This window comes from Trichechus manatus, unplaced genomic scaffold (genome assembly GCF_000243295.1).
Source record: "Trichechus manatus latirostris isolate Lorelei unplaced genomic scaffold, TriManLat1.0 scaffold00216, whole genome shotgun sequence".
Taxonomy (NCBI): Eukaryota; Metazoa; Chordata; class Mammalia; order Sirenia; family Trichechidae; genus Trichechus; species Trichechus manatus.
The window spans coordinates 3,851,785-3,853,142 of record NW_004444152.1 but is presented as its reverse complement, the minus strand read 5'-3'; the positions used below and the strand labels follow the sequence as shown (position 1 = coordinate 3,853,142).

The window sequence follows — 1,358 nt, the reverse complement described above, 5'->3', positions numbered from 1 at the left end:
TCATCCGCTTCAGCGCCTGGCAGTACGCGGGCACCGACAAGCTGTGGGCCGGCCTGGTGACCACGCTGTGCGAGGGCATCCGCCACAAGTATGGCGCGCTGCCCTTCAGCGTGTACTCGGTGCTCATCAACAAGCCAACCATGTCGCCGCGCTTCTACCAGCGCGAGTGGCAGTGCCGGCTCCGTGTGTGCCTGGTGCTGCTGCTGCTGCTGGCGGCTCTCGGCCTCGGCGTGGGCCTGCTCTACCTGTCGCTGGGCGGCCATGCGCTGGGCCACGCGGGCGGCAGCAGCAGACTGCTCCAGGCGTTCGGTGGCGCGACCACCTTGTTTTCGGGCTCCGGGCTGCTCGTGGCTGCGTACTCGGTGGCCAAGCACGTGTTCGTGAGCCAGCGCAAGAGGATTGAGCGGCTGGTGTCGCGTGAGAAGTTCTGCAGCCAGCTAGGCTTCATGTGCCAGGTGAAGAAGGAGGTGAAGCTGGTCACCGATTTCCTGCGCTTCCTGGAGATCTACCAGAGGTGCCGCCTGCGCGTCGTGCTCGAGGTCACCGGGCTGGACACGTGCTGCCCAGAGCGCGTGGTGGGCGTGCTCGATGCCATCAACACGCTGCTGTCTGATAGCCACGCACCGTTCATCTTCATCCTGGTCGTGGACCCCAGCATCCTGGCCTCGTGCCTCGAAAGCGCCGGCAGAATGAAGGGCACAGCCGACAACGGCTACCATTTCCTCAACCGCACTGTCACGCTGCCTTTCTCCGTGCCCAGCATGGGCCGCCGCACCAAGCTGAAGTTCCTGCGCGACGCAGTGCAGAGCCGCGAGGATCTACTTTACCGCGAGATCACGCGGAGCAGCCGGGACAGTACCGAGGATGCGCGGCTGCTGGCGGTGGAGATGCAGCCAGACACCGAGCGCGCCCAGAGACGCATTGACGCCGAGGCAGCCCGCCGCATCCAGGAGGCGCTTTTGTGCCTGCACGACGAGCGCGATTGCCTCTATGAGTACGTGCCCGACAATGTGGTGTCCATGCGGCGCATCGTCAACACCGTGCCCATCACCGTACGCCTGCTGCAGCAGCAGCATCAGGGTGGCTTCGGGGATCCCACGCCGCGGCAGGCCGTGGCTTGGGTCATACTTGCCAACCAGTGGCCGTGCCGCCTCAGCTGGGCGCTGCAGTGCCTGGAGGACCGGCAGCAGGCCGGGGACGCGCCCGAGGGTCGCGCGCGCCTCTGGGACGTGTTCTGCGACAACAGCGGAGAGCTGCACACCATGACCAAAGCGTTACAGGACCTGCTCGACCTGGACGGCGACCCTGAGCTCTTCCAGCGTTTCTTGGGCGCTGACTTCCCGTTCACGGTGAACGAG

The 1,358-nt window shown here is 65.7% G+C and overlaps 1 protein-coding gene across 1 annotated transcript in view; it reads left to right on the top strand.

Moving 5' to 3' along the window:
* Positions 1 to 5: 5 nt before the first annotated feature.
* Positions 6 to 1,358, top strand: part of NKPD1 (NTPase KAP family P-loop domain containing 1) — a gene marked incomplete at its 5' end in the record, with an annotated part of 7,006 nt that continues 5,653 nt past the window's right edge. Inside the window, one exon of the mRNA XM_012559188.1 lies at positions 6 to 1,349. Coding sequence (XP_012414642.1) covers positions 6 to 1,349 — 1,344 coding nt within the window. The remainder of the gene's footprint in view (positions 1,350 to 1,358) is intronic.